This window comes from Perognathus longimembris, chromosome 7, assembly GCF_023159225.1.
Source record: "Perognathus longimembris pacificus isolate PPM17 chromosome 7, ASM2315922v1, whole genome shotgun sequence".
Taxonomy (NCBI): Eukaryota; Metazoa; Chordata; class Mammalia; order Rodentia; family Heteromyidae; genus Perognathus; species Perognathus longimembris.
Genome location: NC_063167.1, coordinates 82,384,316 through 82,406,929, shown reverse-complemented (window position 1 = coordinate 82,406,929; position 22,614 = coordinate 82,384,316). Strand labels below are relative to the sequence as shown.

The window sequence follows — 22,614 nt, the reverse complement described above, 5'->3', positions numbered from 1 at the left end:
AAAGCCCATGGTTTGGGACAGAAACTTATCCTTAATTTTGTTTGGCTGGAACGCAATTTAAAACTCCAGCAATTATATTTATTTGACATTGTGGTATTTAGAAGATTGGTGGTTTTGATCTCACCTTTTTTTACAACTGTTCATTGTAAGTTTATTGAAGTTTCTCTCTTGCCACTAGGCCATATCCCCAGCCCTTATTGAAGTTTCTCTTCCTGAAAAAAAAGATAGAGTGGTTTCTAAAAAAACCACATTTTTTTTCACATTCTAGTTTATCAAGGTGATAATCCTTAAGGTATAAGAGACCTTTGACCTTAACTTTGATTCCACAGAGCCATATGATCAAAGAGAATATCTCAAAAACCATTTTTAAAAAATATTCTTTTCAAAAGGATCTTTAAAAATTCAGTTTATTAATGTTTAAAAGTTGATAAAGCTATGTGCAAAATAATCCACAAGTCAGAAACCTATTAAATACTATTTTAAAAAACAACAACAATATCTTTCTTGGTTTAATTGCACTGGAACCATACTAAAGAGATAGTAATATATTTTTATTCTTTGTAATATTTATGCACATCGTATTTACTACCTAATGAATAGCTATTTTGAAAAACTTCTGGTGTTCCCTATCAATTAAAGTAATGCTTTTAAGGGCACACAATGATGGTATTTTAAGAAGTACACATTCAATGGTATTAACACAGGTTAGGAAGAAATCTGATTTTTAAAAAATGATCTCTGCTGAAACAAATACATTCAAACATCATGAAAAAAAGTACTTTAAACACAACAAAATACAACCATCTTGTTGGTTGAAACACATGCTTTGAAATAAACATCCACAAAAAAAAGTGCCAAAGACTGATATCCTATTTGTTAGAAATTTAAAATTCTCTCGTGGTTTACAAAAGTTAATCCCCAGTTTTCATTTTGTTTTCTTTTGCTTTTGTCTCCACCCTCCCCCATACTAAAGAACTTGGCTGATAGCATTTAGATAAAGATTTCCTTATTCTGATTACAGCCAAGATGGACATGACAGCACAACACATTTCATTGAAGAAAAAAAAGTGTGTGTATTTTTTAACTCCAAGTGATTTCAACCAAATTCCAAAATACTCATCCAACTTGAGTGGAAACTTTGGCCTTGGCGAATGAAATTGTTTTCCATCCCCAAGCATTTTCCATCTCCTTTCTGCCTAACTTAAAGGACACAGCCTACCTGCTGACAGATGAGTTTGAACTGGGACTGTGCCACAATCCACCTCTGTGAACACTGGGCAGGTTCACCACAAAGTCAAAGAACCTCAAGGAAGGGTGTGGGTGGGGTGGCACGCAGAGCATTGGAAGACATGGAGTGCACAGCAGAACACACTCTTGGGCTTGAAACTATAGGGAAAGAAATCATCTCAAAACTCCAGAGGCCCTGCCCCAGGGACCTCCGTCTTTGAGGAGGGGCTGAAGAAACTCTAGAGGAGCCTGACACAATGCTAGACCTTTGGCTCAGTACAAAATCAAAGCTCCAGGGTTGGGGCGGGGGGGAGGAAATAGGCTCCAAATCCAAACCTGACCTCCACCCTTCCCTGTGCATTGTTCACAGAAACTACACAACCAGCCCACACCCGCAAGTCCAGGCAGTGCCTTCTCTCCCCTCCCCCACTCCATCTCTCTCTCTCTCTCTCTCTCTCTCTCTCTCTCTCTCTCTCTCTCTCTCTCAGCAGCTCCTTCATCACAGCCCTTTGAGGCTCAAATGCATTTTTTTTTCAAATGCTGACCCAAGTATGAGCATTTTTCCAGGATCGAGGATCGGATTGGCAAGTTTCACGTCTTAGGAAGAGGAGTTGACGTTCCCAGAAGACATGATGGTCTCTGGGTTGTCCCCATCGTCCTTCTGGGGGTGGGAGGAATTGTCGGATTTACTGCGGCTGAACTCCATGCCCGCGATGATGGGTCGCTTGAACTTGCCCGTGGCGTCTCCGCTGGGGCACTTACAACACGACACGATCCGGATGAAGGCCCTGCGCATCTCCTTGTTGGTCAAGGTGTAAATGATGGGGTTGGTCCCCGAGTTCAGCACGGCCAGCACCAGGAAGTACTCAGCTTTGAAGAGGATGTCGCAGGTCTTCACCTTGCAGCCCACATCCAGCAGGAGCAGGATAAAGAGGGGCGCCCAGCAGGCGATAAAGACGCTCAAGACGATGATCACCGTCTTCAGCAAGGCCAGTGACTTCTCGGAGCTTCGGCTGGCCTTGGAAATGTTCTTGCGGAAGGTGAGCCGGCGACTTCGAGTCCTGACCAGCGAGTAGATCCTGCAGTACAGGATGACAATGGAGAGCAAGAGCAGGGTGAAGACGGTAGTGCAGAAAAGGATATAGTGCTTGTGGTATAGAGGCAGCACCGTGGAACAGCTGGGTAGCGCACCGATGCAGTTCCAGCCCATGATGGGCAAACCCCCCAGGATGAGGGAGATGACCCAGCAGGCGCTGATCAGCAGGAAGGAACGAGAGCTGTTGCTCCCATTGTGGAGTTTCATCTTCAGCATAGTGATGTAGCGCTCAATGGCGATGGCTAGGAGGCTGAATACCGACGCCGAAAGAGCCACGAACATGCTCCCTTCCCGCAAAAACCACTGGGCCGGGGTGAGCTTGTAAGTGGTGGCCCCAGACAGGAGCAGATTGGCCGTGTAAGCCACCCCCGCCAACAGGTCTGAGAGGGCCAGGTTGCCGATGAAGTAGTACATAGGCCGGTGAAACTTCTTGGTTTTCCAAATGGTCAGCAAGACAAAGATGTTCTCCAGGATGATCAAGCAGCAAATGAGGATGAACACCACTGATGTCAACTTAATGCTGTTCTCCTTGTCCACGCTGATGTTCAGCTTGCCCGTGTGGTTGTAATGCCGGACAATGATGTCGTAGTTGACATAATCAGAGACCGAGCTGTGGAGGGCCTTGACCAGTGGGGTGTTGGTGGACCCCATGGTGCTACACCCAGTCACCCCACCACCACCACTACACACACACCCAAGGAGGCCCCGGGTGACAGTTCCTCGGATGGCCGCTAGAGGGAGAGGTCCACGGGGCCTGCCTCTGCTCACGCTGCAAGGGGTATTCAGTGAGATGAGATTCAAGCTCTTTTTTTCCTTGGCTAGAGAGGGCCTGGGGAACCGCAGCCTGAAACAACTGACAAAGAAAACAAGAGTCAGAAGGGGGGGGAGGGTAAAGCCACCGCACATTAGCATAATTCATTCCAGCAAAGGCATTGCTCCAATTCTGTTGGTGGTTTGTTCTAAGGAAACTTGGGGAGAGCGCATGGAGAAGGATATGTTGGGTTTTTTAATCCAATTTTCATTTCTAGCAAAACAAAATGGAAAGTTGGAGAAACGCGTGCACGCGCGCGCACACACACACACATACACACACAATTTATTCAGATTGATAACTCCAACTAAAGGAAAACTCCCTCTATGATAGCATTCATCAAAATGGAAATTGGAAAACCCGGGAAAATGTTCTATTCTGCGTCACACACACACACACACACACCCTTTCCTTCCCTCTCTCTCTATCCTGGCCTCCAGTTCCAGCCCACAGATATCTCTAAGGGGTCTTCAACTCCGCTAAACTCTTACCACCAGCCAGATCTCACCAAGGAAGAAACCCAAGTGCCAAATCTGAGGAGGGACAAGCAGACCTCTGCCACTCGCCTCTTCCCTCCTCTCCAGCTCACAGAGTTCAGTGGCATAGTACCACCTCCTAATTGCTATGCAAGAAAGTATATTTGCACGAACATCATTTGACATCGTAAGCCACTTTTCTGCTCTCTATTAATAACTCTAGGAGCAGGTGTGAGGAGGGTCCCAGGCGCAGCAACGAGTGGGCTGCCTGCCCGCCCAGGCCTTGCTGTAAACAGGAAAGCTAGGCGCCCCCGTGAAGCAACTGCCTATTCTTTCTTCTTCTTTTTTTCTCCACAAGCCCAGCACAAGTAAATTTAAAGGTACTCAGGGAAGAACATTGATAAGCGATTGCAGCAAATCCCAGAAACGTTTCATACATAAAGTACAGAAGTTTTCAGCGTAGCCAGTAGCCATCACACACACACACACACACACACACACACACACACACACAGAGAGAGAGAGAGAGAGAGAGAATTTAACAACACACACCATCACTTTTCCAGCTGCAAGTACAAAAATACTCTGCAGAACTCGCGCACACGTGTGTTGTGGGCATTGCTGGACACGCGTGGGCAGTCCTCCACCCCCATATCACTTTGCCTCTTTTCACAGAAAGGCGTGGGAAAAACACGGCACCACTGCGCTTTGAGCAGAAGCCTGCTTGCAAGTTGTTTAAATGCACTTTGTGATACCAAACCAAGTCACCGAGGCTGGAGCAATCCCAGTCATTTCCCGGGTAGCAAAGGCTTCCCGCGCCCCAAAAGAAACAAAAAACACCCCTTAAACTCTCCACGTCACCTTCATCTTAATTCTACACCCCACTTGCCAGAAGCACAAGTTTTAAGTCAGTACACGTCTCCAATCGTCTTTGTGTACAGAATTCCCCGAAAATAACGATCTTCCCTTTCTGTCTTCTAACAACTCTCTGCGCCCAGTCCCCCACCCGCGCCGCACCGCAGTGGGTTCTGCGCTCAGGGGCTGTCCCCGCGCCCACCCCCAAGCACCCCAGAGCAATCCCACCCACAGGCTCCAACCAGTTGGCCAAGGAAGAATCTCAGGGTCCAGAGAGAGGGCTGTCTGCAAAATTCTTGACGGTTTCGTTCTGGTTTAGAAACTTTATCCAATTCCCTCCATCCCGCAATACTGGGGGTTCCAGGAGCCCCCGTCCGCTCCCCAGTTCCCCACCAGCGGACTGTGGAAGCCCCTACCTCGCTCAGGCAGGGCGAAGTTGCGTCCGGGGAGCTCGGGATCTGCAGAGCGCGCTCGGCATCTTGTTGCTGCCTGGGACCGGCCGAGTGGCACAAAGTTCCCGGCGCCGGGGTCCCCTCGCTCCGCAGCCGCGCGCTCCACCGCCGCCAGCCCCGCAGGCCACCGCGCAACGCGCCGCCCAGCACTGGCTCTTCGCAGCCGAGGCTCCGGGCGCCCCGCCGGGGTGGAGAAGTGACGGGGAGGGGTTAATGCCTTTAACTCTTCCCGCCCCGGACAGCGACACTCGCCCCTCCTCGAAGCTGGACGCGAGTGAAGTGGCGTCCGTGAACCATCTGGGGGCTGGGACGAGAGAGAGACGGAGAGAGAGCGAGAGAGAGCGAGAGAGAACGAGAGAAAACCTCTCCTCAACCAACGACCGGGAGAGAGAGGCGCAGAGAGGCGGAGCCGAATGTCCCCTAAATTCTAGGCTATAAATCACGTCCCTTGCCAGCTCTCCGCAGTTCCCTGGCGAGGGAGACAATTCACCGGAGCCCCGGAGCCCAGGAAACCTAAGGAAGTTGGGGACCCTTTGGAAACTGAGCAGGGTGACCAAATCATATCTCCAAAAGGACCTCTGGATCTCCCTCCCCTATTCCACAGTCCCGGGGAGGCCGCGGGTCCCCTGGTTGTGACTGGGGGCCACCTAGGAAGAGAGGCTGGGTAACGAGTGCGAGATGCCAGGTTCGGAAACGGAGACTGCAGTCCTGACACTCCTGTCCTGACACTCCTCTACTGATCCCTTTACCCACACCCTAAAAACTTCGAAAGTGGCGGTGGAAATGGGGAGTAAATGGTTTTTTCCTTGGGTGCACCGTGAAATGGGCTAGCTCCGGGGCTTCTTGGGGGAGGGGGATCCCCTTAACTGAATGCTGAACTCAAGTTCAGGCTGTGTGTCTCACACTGTAGCCGGCCTGGGGCCCGTGAGGAGGCGGGCTCCGGTGCAGTCCTGACAGATTTAAAGGCTTGGGTAGCTCAGAAATTTCCCAAAGGCGCCATGTCCAGCGCAACCCGGAGCTTGCAGCTGCCCAGCTAAGAGTCAGACCCCTTCTCTGTCCACCTGGAAGATGAACGTCCTCTCCCCCCACTCCTGAATCTCAATAATTACATTTCATCCACCCTTCTAGTTCACCTAGATACTACTTGGTTTGAGAGGCTAAGGATAGGCCGTGGTCAGATTTGCCTTAGTGGCAAGCTCAGAACACTGGTGCGATGGGCTAGCTAAAAAAATAAATGAGGTTTGCACCCAGTCCTGGGTGGCCCAGCCCTCCCACCCTGTCAGAAGTAAACTCAAAACTTCCTCCGAGTGTGCCGTTTGAATTGCCAGACACGCCCTGTACCTGAATGAGTCACAGGAGCCTGAATAAACAACAGACCCTTTCTGGGGCTGCACCCAAGTCATTGCCACAAATTCAAGTGTGTACACACAATAGGGAAAGCAAGATTAACGGTCCGCCAGGCTTCCGGAATAGACTGAGGGGGCTGACGGACTTAACTGCATTTGCTAGGGGGAGATGCTGTTGTGTAAATCGACAGCACCACAAGGAAAGTGAGAGGTCAGCTACCATTGCCACCTGCTACTAAGGAGTTTTTTAAAGGGACCAGAGTAACAGCGAGCTGTGTACCTGGACTGAATTGAGCACGTGATAAACCAATTTGATTCTACAACTCTGTGTAGTTAACTAGGATTATTAGCTGTGTTATTCGAGACAGAAAGGCTCCCCAGACAGGTCACATGTTCTGTAAATTTCCCAGCTAATGAAAGTCTGAGCTGGGTTCCAAAACTTAAGTGTTTTTGTGTCTTACATCCTAATTCAAATGTCGTCCATCAGTCAATAAGGATTCAAAAAGTGAAATGGACTGGGAGTAAGTGGCTCATGCCCATAAGCCTAGCTACTCAAGAGGATCTCAGTTCAAAGCCATCCTGGACAGGAAAGTCCATGAGACTCTTATCTCCAATGAACACCCTGCAAACCAGAAGTGGAGCTGTGGCTCAAAGTGGTACAGAACTAGCCTTGAAAAAAAAGGCTCAAGGACGGTGCCCAGGTCCTGAGTTCAAGCCCCACAACCAATAAGAAGAATTGAAATGGCCCTTGCTCCTCAGGAGGCTGAGGTCTGAGAATCATAGTTCAAAGTCCTGGACAGACAAATTCAAGAGACTCTTATCTCCAAATAACCAGCAAAACTTAAAAGTGGAGGTGTGTCTGGGCATCAGTGGCTCATGCTTGCAACCTAGCTACTCAAGAGACTGAGATCTGAGGATCAGGGTTTGAGGTCAGCCCAGGCAGGAAAGTCAGTGAGACTCTTATCTCCACAAAACTACCCCCAAATGCAGAAAGTAGAGCTGTGGCTCAGGAGGCAGAGCCTTGAGCAAAAAGAAACAGGGACAGCGCCCAGGCCCGGAGTTCAGCCCAGGATGGGGACAAAAAAAAAAAAAAAAAAAAGAACCAAACAAACAAATAAAAGCAGAAGTGTAGCTCCCATGTTAGAGCACTAGCCATGGGGTAGAAGTCCATAGAGTCCAACAAGAATGCTAGGCCCTGGGTTCAAGCCCCAGCACTAACCAAAACAAAAGAAAAATTAAAAAATAATAGTAATGTAAAAGAAATTGAAATATATGCTCATGAAGAGAAGTAGACTTCTAGATTTAATGTTTTATATTTATACTTATCTGACCTTACTTGTCTACAAGTATCTATTAAAAATCTGCTAGTTAATACATTTGAAGACAATCAGCTCTCTGGGCATACAAAGTCTATACAGAGATTTAGTTTTGTTTGTTTCTGTGTGGCAAGTACTGGGGCTTGAACTCAGGGCCTCACTCTCTTACTTGGTTGGCTTTTCCCCCTAATGCTGGAGCTCTCCTACTTGAGCCATATCCCCACTTCCAGCATTTGGGAGGTTAAGTGGTGATGAGTCTCAAGGACTTTTCTGCCTGTGTTGGCTTAATTCAGTCTTCATATCTTAGCCTCTTGATTATCTAGGATTACAGGTAAGCACCACCAACACTGGGCTTATCTATTTATTTTTAAGCCATGCATCCTAGGCTAGCTTCAATTTGAGATCCTCCAGCCCTTGCCTCCTAATGCTAGGATTACAGTCATGTACAACCATACCCAGGCATACATATACATTTTAACGCATGGAATTTAAAGCCTCTCCTTGCCTGTCTTATTTATTGACTGTAAAGTTGTACTCTAAGTAAGCATGTACCAGATTCTAAATGTTACACACATCAGTCTATTAAGTCCTTACAGGTTTTGTTTTTTGTGTTTTTGTTTTTGTTTTTGCCAGTCCTGGGGCTTGAACTCAGAGCCTGAGCACCGTCCCTGGCTTCTTTTTGCTCAAGGCAAGCACATTGCCACTTGAGCCACAGCGCCACTTCTGGCCTTTTCTATATATGTGGTGCTGAGGAATCGAACCCATGGCTTCATGTATATGAGGCAAGCACTCTTGCCACTATGCCATATTCCCAGCCCAAGTCCTTACAGTTTTATACCTCCAAGTTAGGTACTATTATTATCCAATTTTTATAAACAAGGAAACTAAGCCTAGAATGTATTCACTGAGTTAGGTACTGTGGGATATGGCTATAGACTCTTTAATCACTACTTCAAATCACCCAGATAAACCTCAGACATGTCTAAGAATTACATGGAGGAAGTCAGTCTCTTCTGTTGTGAATACCATTGAATATTGGATCTGACATTCTAAAGAACTACTTTGCCAGTGATTATTCAGTACTACCCATCTCAGGGACACCTATGTGACATAAATGTAAGATGACCATGCAGGTCAAATTAGAAAGCAGGGAAACTGCTTCCACTGATGTTTTCTGTGGTAATTCCAGGTCTCTAGCTTACCATTGCCTACCTTTTCATCCCTCCACCTCTACCCACTCAAACACTATTTCCAAGTTGCTTTCAATAGAACCACAAACATTGCATTCTCAATCTATCTCCTGGCTTCTAGCCCAACTCTCTTTTCTGCTACTGCCTAGAAATCAAGCCTAATATGCTGATCATATTTCTCATCACAGTGAGGTTACGTATACTTCCCAGATCTCATTAAACTTGTTCCATCCCAAATTGCTGTTATCAAAGCAGCTTCATTTTTTTTATCTTCCTTCTTTCTTTCTTTCTCTTTCTTTCTTTCTTTCTTTCTTTCTTTCTTTCTTTCTTTCTTCCTCCCTTTCTTTCTTTCTTCCTTTCCTTCCTTCCTTCTTTCTCCTTCTTCCTTCTCTCCCTTCCTTCCTTCCTTCCTTTTTTCTTTCTTTCTTTTCTTCCTTCCCCTTTTTCTTTCTTTTTGTGCTAGTACTAGAGCTTGAACTCAGAGCCAAAGTACTCTCCCTTAGCTTTTCCCACAAGTCTGGCACTCTAACCCTTGAGTCACAGCATCAGTTCCAGATTTTTTCTGGTTAATTGAAGGTAAGAATGTCACAGACTTTTTTTTGCCTAAGCCGGCAATCCTCAGATCTCAGCCTCCTGAATAGCTAGGATTGCACACGTGAGCCACTGGTGTCAGCCATGTCCTTTATTAATTATTTTAGTATTTCTTCTTAAAGAATGCTAGGTAAAATGTCATGTAATCTTTGAGGCATAAACTGTGAGTAAATAATCAATATATATTTGTTACTGAGTGATTCAAGTGTCACTGGGTAAACTGTGTTTTTATTTGCTCAATCTAAGCAACTCCACATTGTTACCTAATTGCTTTCAGTTACTTTCCAACTATCCTCTCCTCCTCCAGACTTTCATCCTCAGTAAAAACCCAACCCTTCTCTTATTTATTCATAGAAAATAACAAGCCTTCTACTGTGGAGGAAACAGTGTACATCACTATCTACATAGCACCCGGTAGCAACTCATGTCTGTAATCCTAGCTATTCAGGAGGCTGAGATCTGAGATGTGCTCTTCTCAGAATATATTTAGTGACTCAGTGTACGTAATTTTAAATGTGTCATCCTTTTTTCCCCATGTGGATGGGAAAAGATTGGTTATAGTTTTCATATGTTTGTGATTTGTGGGATTTAGCTATTCGATTTGGAAATAAAATATTTGCAATTAAACATGGGAGAAATGGTAGTGGGGATAGACTTGTCACTCAGATTTGCAAAATAAATACCTTGTCACTGACAAACTTACTTGGGAAAGGATTGAGAAAATTCCTATTCAAAATTAATGGAAAATAAAACAAACCATAAAAAGAGCAATTAACAAAACTGAAATTATTCTAGATACTGAGAAAGTTTGTGTGAGTAGATTTGAATCATACCAAGAATGTAATACATTATTAAGAAGGAAACACATGTTTTGAATAGAAGCAGTAAATATTCAACTGAATATTGAATTGCTTGTTGTCCATATAATGAGGACAAATGAATCTTAAGAACTAGAAAAAGATATTGTTTCTGTTCTATCTTTCCTCTCTGGCTTGTTTCCTGACAGTGTTCAGGGTATTTGTGGGCTGCAGGCCTTTGTAACAACTGGCTGCCTGAAGACTGGCTAATGCTCTAATAAAGACGCCAACAGATTCAATCCTTCAAAAATGTTGCTTCTCAGATAATTTACCATGTAACAATTTCAAAAAATGAATTTTGTCTTTAATGAATAATTATAACTTAATAAAGTAGCAAAAGAGCTTCTTCATTTTGAATCTATGCTGCTTTAAAATTTAATAATATTTTATTTGTAATTGGTTGATAATATCTGTATATGTTTATGGGCTAATCTATTTTTTTGTATATGTACATTTTTGGATGAATAAATCTAGACAATTAAAAAAAGATATTTCTCCTGTTGACTTGACATTTAAAATTCTGTCATACACAAAAGCTCTATAAAGTCCAAAATACATCACTATGTTACATAGACATTAGTAACAAACAGGCTATTATCTCAAATAAAGGTATTTATTAATAATGCATATGAAAGCTTGAAATGGTATTCAAGAAAATAAAAGTCATAATAATGTTCTAGACTTGGAATAGTTGTTTAAACTTACATGATGTTACAAATAATGAATTTTAAAGTTGAAAGAAATTTTTAAATTAAAAAAGCCTGATGAACATGGCAGATAAAGCACTGAAATATCTTTCTATTTTCCCTACAGAAAATTATATTTTAACATTAGACCACATGAAGACCAAAAGATACATGGCATCAGGCAGCAGCTCACATCCCCAATCCCAGCTACTCAGGAAGCCAAGTTCTGCGGATTATGATTCAAAGCCAGCTCAGGCAAGAAAATTCCTGAGATGCTTATCTCTAATTAACCAACAAAACGCTGGAAGTGGAGGTGTGGCTCACATGGTAGAACACCTGCCTTGAGTGAGAAAGCTGAGCAGGAGCTTAAAGCCTTGAGTTCAATATGATGTTCATATAGCACAAATGTAATAACAGTGTTTTATAACTTGTTTAAGGGAGGAGCTAGGGGTATGGTAGAGAATGTTCTTAGCATTCAATAGGCTATGCATTCAATCTCTAGCACACTTACACAAACAAAATCAAGGCAATTAATAAAGAAATTTGTGGGGCTGGGGATATGGCCTAGTGGCAAGAGTGCCTGCCTCATATACATGAGGCCCTGGGTTCGATTCCCCAGCACCACATATACAGACAATGGCCAGAAGTGGTGCTGTGGCTCAAGTGGCAGAGTGCTAGCCTTGAGCAAAAGGAGGCCAGGGACAGTGCTCAGGCCCTGAGTTCAAGGCCCAGGACTGGCCAAAGAAATAAAAAAATAAAAAAATAAAGAAATTTGTTATTTTAATGATTCATGATGCATGGTAGTCTTTCATATGCAATAATTTATTGCTAAGGCTTTTCTTACTCTTAAGTACCCAATTTGACATCTTTTTTTTTTTTTTTTTGCCAGTCCTGGGTCCAGGACTCAGGGCCTGAGCACTGTCCCTGGCTTCTTTTTGCTCAAGGCTAGCACTTAGCATCATCTTATGTGTTCATAAGGGTATAGCTATTGGGCTCTCGTGATCCTCTGCTGTGACTTGCCTAAACCTGTGCTAATTATTCCCTATGAAGGAGACAATAGAGTCCATGTTTCTTTGGGTCTGGCTCACTTCACTTAGTATAATTTTTTCCAAGTTCTTCCATTTCCTTACAAATGGGGCAATGTCATTCTTTCTGATAGAGGCATAAAATTCCATTGTGTATAAGCACCACATTTTCCTGATCCATTCTTCTACTGAGGGGCATCTGGGTTGGTTCCAGATTCTAGCTATGACAAATTGTGCTGCAATGAACATTGTTGTGCTGGTGGCTTTAGTGTGATTATGTTTGTGGTTGGCATATCTTTCTAAATGTGAGCCCTTTTCAACTGAATAAGCATCTGCCCAGATCTTTTGTTTTCTCTCATCTATTTGTAAGTTATTTATCTAATTATGTGAGATTGGAAATAGGAGAATGTATGGGGAGTTCAAACCTCCATGTTTTGACAGAAATTTCCATGCATGATTGCTTGCACTAGTAATCATTATTATTTTAATCAATACATGCATAAACTTCTGAATGAAATATTTCAATAGTAATTTAATTATTAAGTATAAAAACTATCACTATTAATTCCTTTAATAAGCAAAGCACTTAATTATTATTAATTAAATTAGTAATTAAAGCTGAATCCCCATTTTCACTCTTTCCTTTGCATCTTTATGTTTGGGTATTTATTCATCTCCCTGGTTTTTGATAGGTTGCATGTGTTGACAATATTTTATCTTTTCAATTTTCAATATTAGGTGTTGACTCTGTCCTCTGAGTATTAAATCTTAGCTCTCAAGCTTACTACTTCTCTCCTCATTGGACCCTCCTCTGAACATAGATTAATAGCATTTTCTATGTTACTATGGCTACAGATTTTACAGTTTGGCCATATCGTTATTACTGTAATATATTTACTTCCTTCTGCCTTTTGTATTGTCACTTTCTTTCTCCATTTCCTACATGTTTATCACCACAACCCTGCCAGGACCATCAAACCCATAAGAAAAACAGAATCAAATTCATGGCAACATTTTTTTTAAATTGGGGGTAAGGAGTGCCAGTCCTGGGGCTTGAACTCAGGGCCTGGGCACAGTCTCTGAGTTTCTTTTGCTCAAGGCTAGCTGTCTACCACTGGAGCCACAGCTCCATTTCCAGCTGCTTGGTAGAGGCAATAAGAGTCTCACAGACTTTCCTGCCCAGGCTGCCTTCAAACCACAATCCTCAGATCTCATCTTTCTGAGTAGCTTGGATTATAGGTGTGAGCTACCAGCCAAGTTTTGAGACACAGTTTTTGAGTCCCTCTGTCTTCCTTTGCAGTTCTGTCGCCTGGATGTCAATCTGAGGTTGGGCTTCACTACTGTCTTGGTTGGAGTCTCATTTCCTGAATCTCCCTCATTCTTTGTTTATGCTTTCCTATTGATAGAGTTTCCTGCTTGAGGGAAGATGGGAAATAAATTCCTTGAGAAGTTGGAAGGATGCAGGATAAGCCAGGTTATCCTGCTGTCCCTCTTTATTTATAGTTTGGCTGAATATAGAATTCTAGTCTGAATGTTATTTTCCTTCAGCTTTCCAAAGGTATTGTTCCATTGTCTTCTGGCATGGAGAATGGCTAGGAAGAACTCTGACTCCCTAACTTATACACTGAGGCTGGGATTACTTCCATTCCTCTTCTTATAAGATGCCTTCTCTACTCCTCCACTGAGGCTAGACTCTGTACCACCTGTACTTAGAGCGTTATAGCCAGAATGGGATGCAGATGATGCTGAGCAGGGCCCACTGTGAGTCACTGAAAGTCACACAGCATCTCTCTATCTCTCTCTGTGTCTCTCTCTGTCTCTGTCTGTCTGTCTCTCTGCCTCTCTCTGTGTCTCTCTCTGTCTCTCTGCCTCTCTCTCTCTCTGTCTCTCTGTCTCTCTGCCTCTGTCTCTCCATTTTGCTGTTAGAGCTGACATCCTTATTGTCTTGGTCTGTTACTGATGCTGAAACAAAATTCTTCTGACTTAGTAATGTATTACTTAAGTTTCAGAATGTTGGGAAGTCCAAGTTCAAAAAGCCACCAGATCCACTGCCCAGGAAACACTGTTTTCTGCCTCCAAGATGGTGCCTATGGCTGTATCTTCTATTGGTGAAAGGGACAAACCTGGTGTCCTTACTTAGCCAGAAGAGATGGAAGGGTGATAGAGATTAAAGTAGATGTCACCTAGGCTTCATATGTAGCCCAGGTTGGTCAGGAACTCATCATCTTCCTCCTCAGTCTCTCAAGGGTTGGTATTACAGGTGTGTGTTACTACAACTGGCCTGATGCCTCTTTTGTAAGAGCATTGATCCTATTTATTGGACTCTGTGTCTCTGTCTCTTTGAATCCCTGTCTCTGTCTCTGTGCCTCTGTCTCTGTGTCTCTGTCTCTCTCTGTCTATCTCTCTGTCCCACACTCTGTCTGTCTCTGTCTCTGTCTCTGTCTGTCTATCTGTCTGTCTGTCTCTCTCTCTCTTTCCCTCTCTCTCTCTCTCTCTTTCTGCTTGTCCTATCCAGACTGACCTCACTTCTTTGGAATTGAAATGCTAACATAAGGTATTTGAATAAGCGCATACATTCAAACAACAGATTTGTTATAGGGAAGAAAAAAAATAGCCAACCATGTAGCTGTTCAACTCTTCCCATGAGAGAGAGAGAAGCTTTTTAAATGTCCCCAGGCCAAGCTACTATCTGATTAAACCTCTTGAGAACCACTAAGCCAGAACACCCCCATTGAGCCACTCCAGGACTCTTGATTCTTGCTTCTGCGTGAGCTTCATAGTGAGACTTTCTCAAGAGCATTGACTGATAATAAATAGGTTATAGCTTTGAGCTACTAAATTTAGGGCCAAAATGTTGTACATAGCTACAATAAATCAAATTACCATTGACCGTCTCTCAACCTCCACCAAAGCTTTTAGGTCCTCTCTTTGTCTTGAGTTTACTGAAAGTTCTGGATGATGCATGCTGGTGGTGATTTTTATTTTTCTATATTTTTTTTCCAATGGGCATAGTGCACACTTAAGCTTAGAAACATTACTTCAGTTAAGAAGCATCATGTGGGGTGGGGAATGTGTACAAGGCCCTGGGCTCCATTGTGAGCATGCAAAGGAAGACAAAAGAGAGTTCTTAAAATTAATTAAATCCATCAATTATTTCTCTGTTAATTTTTATCTTATTTTATTTTACTTATTTATTTATTTTGCTGTGCTAGTAATGGGGCTTGAACTCAGGGCCTGGGCTCTGTCCCTGAACTTTTGTGTTCAAGGCCAGTGCCACTTCCATTTTTTTTCTGGTGGTTAATTGGAAATAAGAGTCTCACAGGCATTTCTGCAGGGGCTGGCTTCAAACTACGATCCTCAGATCTCAACCTCCTGAGTAGCTAGGACTATAAGCATGAGCTAACAGTGCCTGGCATTCTTATTTAGTTGATTAAATAATAATTAATTTTACTATAAAATCATGCTATTTGGATGGTAAAATGCTTGAATCAGCCTCATGGTCTCTTTTTTATTTGTGCCTGTACCAGGGCTTGAACTCATGTCCTTGCTCAACTTTCTTGCTCAGATGGCACTTTACTACTTGAACGACACATCCAGCCAAGTCATGATCCAAGTCACAGACATTTCTTCCTACCTGCAAGTGAGATATCCTAACTTTCCCTTACCAATCATCCAACAAACATTTAACTGAGAACCTACTGTGCTTGGAGACTGCAAAAAAGAAATGTTGCCTGAGATTGCATTTTCCACTAATATTTAATTTCAAGAGTGTATTATTTTTTGATCCATTTTCTTTTTTCCTTCACTTTCTCCTTCCATTCCTCTTTCCCTCTCTCCTTACTTCCTAACACCTTCCCTCTCTTTGAGTTTTCTTCATTTTGCATTGTCTTCTTATCTTTCAAAGTCCTTTTCATATGTTCTTCTAATCTCTTTCATGTTACTAGCTTGGCAGTCATCACTGGCTATCATATCTTAAGATTTTAACCAGTGCAAAACTGGATGGGCATAGTGGTACACATTTGTAATTCTAGCACTCAGGAGGTTGAGGCAAGAGGATTATGAGTTGAAGCCAGTTTAGGCAATGTAGCAAGTTCAAGGACAACTGGGCCCCTCCAAAATATTTAATTTTGTGAAATGCTGTGTGCCTGAGCAGAGCTTATTAATTGGTGGTGGAGCTATTCATGTATTCAGAGGAAAACCATCCATTCTCCTTTCCAGACACAGAGCTTGTGCCCATGCTGTGGGAGAATATTTTACCACTGAGCACATAGACTTTCACTTAAATGGCCCAGGCTCACTATTGAGTCATACTGTCACCCAGCTTCTTACCCACTCTATCCCTACGCTCTCCAATTCAAGATGGACAGTTTGCCAAGCATGAAGACAAGGTCTTGACAAGATGAAATGAGCAGGTAAGAATGGATGCAGCTGTTTCCTTGGGGGAAGACTAGGTCTTGCATAAGAGCCCAAGCTGGCCTCACACTCATAATTCTTCTATGTCAGACTCCAGAGGAGCACTGAGATTCCAGCAATGTGTGACTACACTTGGCCTAACATCCTTCTTCTTCTCATCATCTTCCCTTCCTTCCTTCCTTCCTTCCTTCCTTCCTTCCTTCCTTCTTCCCTCCCTCCCCTCCCTTTCCTCTTTCCCTCCCTCCCTCTTCCTTCCTTCCTTCCTTCCTATCCTCTTCTTTCTTATTCTTTCCTACCTTCCTTCCTTCCTTCTCAGGGAGAAAATGTGCCATATCTAATATCATAACATGTCGTAAAATGCTCCAGAGCCTTGTGGTAGAATCTGTTCTTTATCATCACTAATATTAGTATAAATTAAGGATTTTCATTGTGCTGTTTCCACACATACATATAACATACTTGCTAATCTATTCTTCTTGACGGACCAGAATCTCTTCTCTCAACTCCAGGTTTTAGCATCCAGCTTTTCTTCTGGCATAGCATCTTTCTCCATCCCACGCACCAGAACTGCCAGTCCAGCCAACCAACCCCCTTGGCCCAGTCCAGAACCCAAGCCAGGCCAGGTTGATTCTCCTGGGATTTTAATCAGGAGCAGGGTGACTCAAGGTCAAAAACCACTTTCACCCTGAGGGCAGAACCCTGAAGAGCTTGTCCAGTCATTCCTAACATCTAGATTTTCAAGCTTAAAAGAGCCACTCCACTTTTGATAAAATTTCATTTTATTGAAATATATCCAAAACATTTTCTGTTGCTTGCAACAAAAGAATTCTAATACATCTTACTTGTGTAAGACAGTTGACTATGTGATTTAAATAAGTATTTATTTATAAATAGTATAAGTGTTTTTTAAAGTCAATAAACTTTTACTTAACCATTTTCATGTTGTTATCACTTTACTGTCCATCAAGGTGAAGTTAAAGATTTTTCTTGAAATCTTGGTTTTTTGAAAAAACTGATCTAAATCAGACACACACTGCAATTTGAGTATTGATTTTTTTCATTCATTTTGATCTTTTTAAAAGTTCATTTCTTTTTTTGTTTTTTTTTATTATAAAACTGATGTACAGAGAGGTTACAGTTTCATACATTAGGCATTGGATACATTTCTTGTACTGTTTGTTACCTTGTCCCTCATACCCCCCTCCCCCCTCCCCCTTTCCCCCCCCCCCAGGTGTTCAGTTCACTTACACCAAACAGTTTTGCAAGTGTTGCTTTTGTTGTTGTTTCTCTTATTTTACCCTTTGTCTCTCAATTTTGGTATTCCCCTTGAGTATTGATTTTTATGTCTAACTGGCCAACAAAAAAGCTGGAACTCAAGTGATGAAGCACTAGGTTCAGAGTTCAATCTCCAGTACCAGCACGCACACACACACACACACACACACACACACACACACACACACACCCAATCGGCCTTGCAGCAAATTTGGGGGGCTTCTTCTAGTAGCACTTGAATTGTAGACATATTTATGATAGCTTCAAAAATCTCATATCTGAGATACTTGAGATCACATTTCTTCAAACAATTTATTTTAGGATCCTAGAAAGATGAGTTCACAGAAAGCACTTGGTATTTTGAAAGACAATCTAAGGTTTTATTCATTACTATTAGTATGAACTGAACACATTGTCTCATTGTATCTTCTGTTCTATCAGCTTAAAACGGTATGGGTCTCATGGTCACCACTACAATGCATTTACCATGATGGAAGTATGACACATACTTCAATTCCACATTGAAGTATCCATTTTTTTATACTTGCATGTTTTACTCTTTGTATGGGTGTTGGCACTGGTGCTTGATCTCAGGGTCTCATATTCTTGCTTAACTTTGGTGCCCTACCACTTGAGCCCAACCTCTACTTCCAGCTCTTTGCTGGTTAAATTGAAATAAGAGCGTCCTTGATTAATCCACCCAGGCTGGCTTCAAAACTGTGATCTCAGATCTCAGATCCTCAGATCTCAGCCTCCTGAGTAGCTAGGATTATAAGTGTGAGCCACCAGTGCCCAGCTAAGACTTTTAAATACATACATCTATATTTACATATATAGTTACATATGTATGTATGTATGTATATATACACTGTGATCTGTACAAAACCACATCTCCTTCTCTACAATTCACTGTGACCAGAGAGTTGAATTTTGATTGGACACCTTTCTGCTCTGACAACTATTCAGCTTTCTAGTAATTTCCTAATCAATGAAGAAGAAAGATACACATGGGGACAACTATTCAATACAGTCTTAATTATTGGCTCTGGTTGTTTTGAGTTTTTTGTTGGTTTTTTTTTAAATTTATTTTTTAATTTTTTTTTCAAATTTTTATTATCAAACTGATGTTTTGAGTTTTGTTTTGTTTTTAAGTGTTTGGACTGTCACAATAAAAATAACCCAGAGAATATTGATCAATGTAGCACTAATTGTGAAAGATAGATAATAATAAGAACCAAAATATTAATTTGATGATCGATATTTTTCTAGATAGTGCTTTATAGTCAGGAGTACTTTTGTATACTGTTCCAGTCAGATTCTAAGCAAGAAATAGAAGCGACCAGGAATGTTCACTGAAGAGACTAGAACATGGTACAGAGGTGGGGGCCAGGTTAAGGAGGGCACCTGAGGATTCCGGTGTCACCCGAAGCCCCATGGGAAGGGGGAGAGGGGCCCCTCACAGGTAGCCCAGAACTGGGTAAAAAGCAGGGAAAGCAGGCTAACTTACTCTGTTCCCTCTTTTCTCTCCTCATGGCTGATCTGCTGCTAGGTCAGGCAGATGGCCACAACTTCAGGTAATGCAGCTGTTGGGAGGCAGCAAAGAGAAGAAGAGAGAGAAAGAGAGAGGGAGAGAGAGAGGAAGGGAAGGAGAGAGAGAAAGACTGAATTGAAACCTAGAAACTCTGATCATTTACATTAACTCAGAACACAGGAGATTAAATTTGTGTAGCTCATGGTGCATAAGTGGGCCTTACATACAAGTCTGCAGCCCCTCAAAGTCAGTTTTTGTTCCAGTATATTCCAACTAATGGATTATCTGCAGATTGCACACTGTGTTGTGTTGCCAAAGTAAAATGCACTTTTTGTTTCCAATGGAGCTTGCTCTGCGAGGATCCCCAGGAAGGCTCTTTGCTGTGTGTCCAGCATGGGAACTCAGCCCATCAGGCAGACTGTCCTGTCCAGCTGGCTGAGGTCATTAGACAGACATTGGGGTCTTTGGGAATCTAGACAGGAGCAAGGAAGCTACAGGAGGGCTCCGGTGCTTTAAGAGGGAATCATCACAGGGTGTATAAGAGCCTCCTCATGGAAGAAAGCAGCCCTAGGTTCGAATCCTCTCTGTCTCACTATCTTGGATATTTATTGAGCAATGAATCAAGTCTCACTTCATTCTTCTATTAATGGGGGTAAGAATACCTATCCCATGGGGTTGGGATAAAGAGCTAAAATAATGTTTATAAAGGTTATAAATGGCACTTAGCATAGTAGTTCGAATGAGTGATAGCACCCATTATCCACTGGACTCTTCACATGCTATTGCTTTTCATAAAACAGACCAGGGAGGGCTCAATATTGCCTATTTTACAAACATGGAAACAAAGGCTTCGAGAATGATTTGCTTGAGATTGCCTCACTAAGGCCAATTCTGAGATCGGAATTTAGAAGCACATGCTTTATCTAATTCTACAGTTCCAGGCAGGATGACGTTTCAGTAGTTTTGCTGGAGGGGATCAAGCCAGAAACTTTATGAATGTGCCTAAGCCTACATTTGCTTGGAGCTCCATGATTTCTGCACTGCCTCCTGGTCATGCCTCTCAACACTTAGCTGGGTCCACTGTTGACACTTGAGCCCTTGCAGCAGCAATGTTACTGTTGTTGTTTTTCTTAAATAAAACCCAAGATGCCCTTGAAGAATATGCCTCTCACCCTGGGATAATTGGTTTGGAATCCTGGTACCTTTATTTATCATCACAAGAACCTGATTTGTAAGGAAAATGGCTTTGATGCTTAAGCATTGGCTTTGAGCCAAGAAATCATTGTTGGGGATTCTGGTTGTTTGATGTGAAGGCACAATCAGCTGAAGGGCTGAGGAGGCCTATTAATAGGAGTTCAAAGACAGAGTCACAAGCATTCCTATGAGAGCCTGGAAAGACAGGCCTGCATAGCAGTTCCTCCTCGGCCAGGAAGTGTCATTGGACAGGACACTGTGCCCTTGACACCATGCTAGGAACTCGGGCAGGCATCTGAAACATGCCCACAGCTCCTGTCCCCCGCCACCCCCACTTGAACTCACTATTTTGGGCACACGATATGCCCCATTTAGGTGTCTCTGTTTCCCACAGGAGAGAGCTCCTTAGAGGCAGGGATTATGTCATTAATTCAGAAAGCATTCATTGAGTGCCTCTTGTCACCGCCAGGCATTGTACAAGGAGCCAGGAGTCTTATTCATCTTTGTACTCGGGCCCTTGTAAAGAGGCGAGCACATGGCAGGCATTCAGAAAGTATTATGGGACAAAATATTACTCAACCAAGGGGGCTAAACACGAACATTCTATTGGCCTGAATACAGAACGTATTTCAAGGATAATGTTTTCTCAAGAGCTCCAGAAATATCCAAGTGTTGGGCATTAAGGAAATTAATGTGTACAAAATATGACAGCGCTATTCAGTATATTTCTATTTAGCTCATAGTGAAAGGAGATAGAGTATTCCAGTTGATCAAATGTTTTGGTTGTAGCTACTATCAATTAAAAGACATTCATTTCCTAAGCAAAATGTAAATTATTCTTTGATGATCAAAAGGTAATGGAGGTCTCATAGCCATTGTTAGGGAATCATTATCAAAGGTTAGGGCCTATCTATACATGGAGTTAAAAGCTTAGATTAATAAATATGTGCTCTGTTACTGTGATTGTGACTGGGGAGGGGGAGGGTATTGGCACCAGGGTTTGAACTCAGAGCATTGCTGGCACTCTACCACTTAAACCACATCTCCAGTCTGACTTTTTGCTGATTAATTATATATAAAAGTCTTGTATAGTTTTCTGCTTGGGCTGTCTCTGAACTGTGACCCTGATTTCAGCCTTCTGAGTAGCTAGGATCACAAGTGTGAGACATAGGTGCCTGGCTTGCTGTGATTTATTGTTTTGTGCCCAATTAGCAACACAAAATTATGATGCAACCCTCCTCTAGGCTACAGACAATCATTTAAAATTATTTAAAAATTGTATTTGAAAATGTAGTGAAGGAGTCTGTTTGGGAACAGAACAATAATAGAATTAAACATTAAAGAAATTTATTTGAAAGATAATGGATAGTCTCAAAAGGGAAAGTTGGAAGCCCAGAGTCTAAAATAAACAGCAGAAACCTAGGGTGATAGGTGTCAGGAAACAATCGATGAGCCTTGAGGATCTGCTAATAATGAATCTTCCCAGCCACTGCCTCACCCAAAGCATCCACACCTTTTCTGTGACCGGAAGCCAGATCCCACAGGGCCTGAGTTGGCTCCTTGCTACTCCCGGTGACAAGAATTTGAGTCCTGTCTCCATCAGCCTTGACTATCCAGCCTTGACTGGATAATTTTTGAAAGAACTTCAAACTCTATTGCTTGTTATAATATCTTATGGTATTTATTTTAATTTTTTAAATAAACAGACCCACAAAATATAAGAATAAAAATTAGACAAGTCACCCGGGCATTTGATGGCTTATGATTGTAATCCTAAATACTCAGCAGACTGAGATCTGAGGATTGTCATTCAAAACTAGCCCAGGCCATAAAGTTCATGAGACTCATCTCCAATTAACCACCAAAAAGCCAGAATTGGAGTATGCTCAAGTGATAAGAGTACTAGCCTTGAGCACAAAAGTACAATGAAGATCCCAGGCCTGAGTTCAAGAACTAAGAAAAGGAGGGAGTGGGAAGGAGGAGAATGAGGAAAGAAGAAAAAGAATGAGGAGGAGGAGGAAGAGAAGGAAGAGAAAAGAAAATTAAGCAAATCAATAGGAATATGGTAGATGGAGTGCCCCATCCCATCATCAAAGAGGTCCCCTTGTAATTCCCTAAATCCTCTGAATACAATTTGAAGCTTTCTAGAAAAGAGACTTAGCATGTGAGATTAAGGGAAGAATCTTGAGACAAGGAGATTCACTGACCTGCCTTGGGTGAGCCCAGTGTAATCATAAGGGGTTTTCAAGATGGAGGAAGAAGGGTGGTCCAGT

At 42.7% G+C, this 22,614-nt stretch overlaps 1 protein-coding gene and 1 long non-coding RNA gene across 7 annotated transcripts in view; both read right to left on the bottom strand.

Annotated features, from left to right (window-relative positions):
• The window catches only part of LOC125355611, a 174,693-nt gene that overhangs the window by 28,588 nt on the left and 123,491 nt on the right, over positions 1–22,614 (bottom strand). The gene's annotated exons all lie outside the window — the stretch shown is intronic.
• Positions 1,709–5,198, bottom strand: S1pr1 (sphingosine-1-phosphate receptor 1). Of its 6 annotated transcripts, none has more exons than XM_048352062.1 (2): positions 4,882–5,198; positions 1,709–3,176 (listed from the first exon to the last, which is right to left on the bottom strand). In XM_048352062.1, the coding sequence occupies exon 2, from the start codon at positions 2,972–2,974 to the stop codon at positions 1,826–1,828; it is 1,149 nt and encodes a 382-aa protein (XP_048208019.1). In that variant the 5' UTR covers positions 2,975–3,176; positions 4,882–5,198; the 3' UTR covers positions 1,709–1,825. The 6 variants fall into 6 exon arrangements, with proteins under 6 accessions (XP_048208019.1, XP_048208018.1, XP_048208023.1 ...); XM_048352061.1 differs by having other exon boundaries at positions 1,709–3,167; XM_048352066.1 differs by having other exon boundaries at positions 1,709–3,167; positions 4,886–5,077.